Source organism: Alexandromys fortis, unplaced genomic scaffold (assembly GCF_014885135.2).
Source record: "Alexandromys fortis isolate MF-2015 unplaced genomic scaffold, M_Fortis_MF-2015_v1.1 scaffold_564, whole genome shotgun sequence".
NCBI lineage: Eukaryota > Metazoa > Chordata > Mammalia > Rodentia > Cricetidae > Alexandromys > Alexandromys fortis.
This window is the reverse complement of record NW_026068488.1, coordinates 6,307-8,421: the sequence shown is the minus strand read 5'-3', so window position 1 is coordinate 8,421 and position 2,115 is coordinate 6,307. Positions and strand designations below refer to the sequence as shown.

At 38.5% G+C, this 2,115-nt stretch overlaps 1 protein-coding gene across 1 annotated transcript in view; it reads right to left on the bottom strand.

Moving 5' to 3' along the window:
- Positions 1-1,717: 1,717 nt before the first annotated feature.
- Positions 1,718-2,115, bottom strand: part of LOC126495780 (olfactory receptor 1009-like) — a gene marked incomplete at its 5' end in the record, with an annotated part of 5,993 nt that continues 5,595 nt past the window's right edge. Inside the window, 1 exon segment of the mRNA XM_050133380.1 lies at positions 1,718-2,089. Coding sequence (XP_049989337.1) covers positions 1,718-2,089 — 372 coding nt within the window.

Sequence of the window (2,115 nt, the reverse complement as noted above, 5' to 3'; positions counted from 1 at the left end):
AAAAAATAAATTACAGAAGTTAAATGGAAGAACTTTCTGAGCTACAGTATGAGTCCGTTTTATGTTCCCCTATTGGCACTGTTCTGTTTCCTTAGCAACTTGGCTCAGAATCCAGGCTTTCATTCCGAGATAATTGCAGCATACAGTCTTGTTTATGTGTCCTCTGACCTGTCTGGGTCTGCAGCTCCTGAGAGAGCCTGAGCAACCAGTCTGAACCCAAACCAGTCTATCCTCAATCATGGCAAAGTGCTGTATTTATAGGGACTCCAACACTTGAAGCAAGTCCGACTGCGCTCTGAAGAAAAGAAGATTATAATACTGTTTTACATCAGGGTCTAAAGACCAGGCACACTGAACCATGATGCTGTTTTACACCAGGCATGCTGAACCATGATGCTGTTCTATAACAAGGTCTCCAGACCAGGCATGCTGGACCATGATGCTCTTTTACATCAGGATCTCCAGACCAGGCATGCTGGACCACTATGCTGTTTTATACCAGGGTCTCCTTACCAAGCATGCTGGACCATGATACTGTTTTACATCAGATTTTTTTGACCAGGCATGCTGGACCATGATGCTGTTTTATACCAGGGTCTCCTGACCAGGCATGTTGTAACCCAGCTACCTCATTGTGAAATCCTTTTGAGCAGGGCTTGAGATAGATCCACAGTCTGGTTTTTCCTTGTATCACTACAGCATACTTCACCTGTTTTTATCTCCTCAGTTATAGATCTTGTTAAGAGGCATATAATTGAAATAATTATATTTCATACTATATACAACCAGTATAATTAAAAATAATGATAGATTCTGATTTCTTTCAAGACATCACTTTCAAGTAAAGTCTTTTCAAAGTAACCGGAATATTTTATTCTTTGAACATTTCACACAAGCATCTAAGACATTTTGATCAAATATAGCTCCTTCCTTGTTTTTTTAACTCTTTAACATTTTCAAGTTGGAAGAAAGTAAAGTTCTCTATAAACTTCATCAACTATTGTTTATTTTGTTTTGATGTACAAATGAAAAAGCTAGCATGAAAATAAATTATACAGGAAGAAAACTAAATAAATGAGAAAAATTTTAATTGAAATTACTTTCACTCTAAGCAAAGTCTTCTGCCTCTTATTTTCAATTTTATATGTAGGAAAAAGGGATATACATGCTACAATGTACCACTCATATCTGTTGTTTCTGTATTTATTAGATTTTACTTTGATTACAGTAATAAATATATTTAAGAGAGAAAACACACTTATGTAGTGAGCTTTAGCATTCGTTGTTATATGATTAAATAAAGCTTAATTACTTATTTAATAAAATAAAATATATTTTATGTAGTAAAATAAAAGCTATGTGGAAGAATAAGGAAGGTGCCAATTATGCCAATTACAAATTCTGCAAACTATTATGTTAGGATGATGTCTAGGTAGATTCGATCACGTCTATCAGCTTTGCCTTGAATCTATTTTCTGGGTATTTTTTTGGGGGGTTGGTTTTTGTATTTTGTTTTGTTGTTATGGTTATTGTTTTTGGAGGTGTGTTTCTTGAGACAGGGTTTCTATGTAGCTTTGGAACCTGTTCTGGAACTAGCTCTTGTAAACCAGGCTGGCCTCGAACTCACAGAGATCCACTTGCCTCTGCCTCCCAAGTGCTAGGATTAAAGGCGTGTGCCACCAACACCCAGCCCCTATATTCTGTTCTTGATGACAATTTAGTTTTTAAGGAAGAATTTAGCCTTGGTGACTGTCCTGCCCATGGCCGCTTTCACCTCCTTATTCCTCAGGCTGTAGATGAGTGGATTGAGCATGGGAATCACAGCTGTGTAGAACACAGACACCACCTTATTGAGGTCCATTGAAGAGATGGCACTTGGACACACATAGATAAAAAAGAGAGTCCCATACAAAATGGAAACTGCTGTGACATGGGATGAGCAGGTGGAGAAGGCTTTCCGCCACCCTTCAGCAGGGCATATCCTCAGGATGGCCATGAGGATGTGGAAGTAGGAGATTAAGATGGTGGTGCTGCTGACAACCAACACAGCTCCAGCCACAACGAACACCAACAGCTTATTGATTCGTATGTCCGCACATATGAGGGAGAGGATTG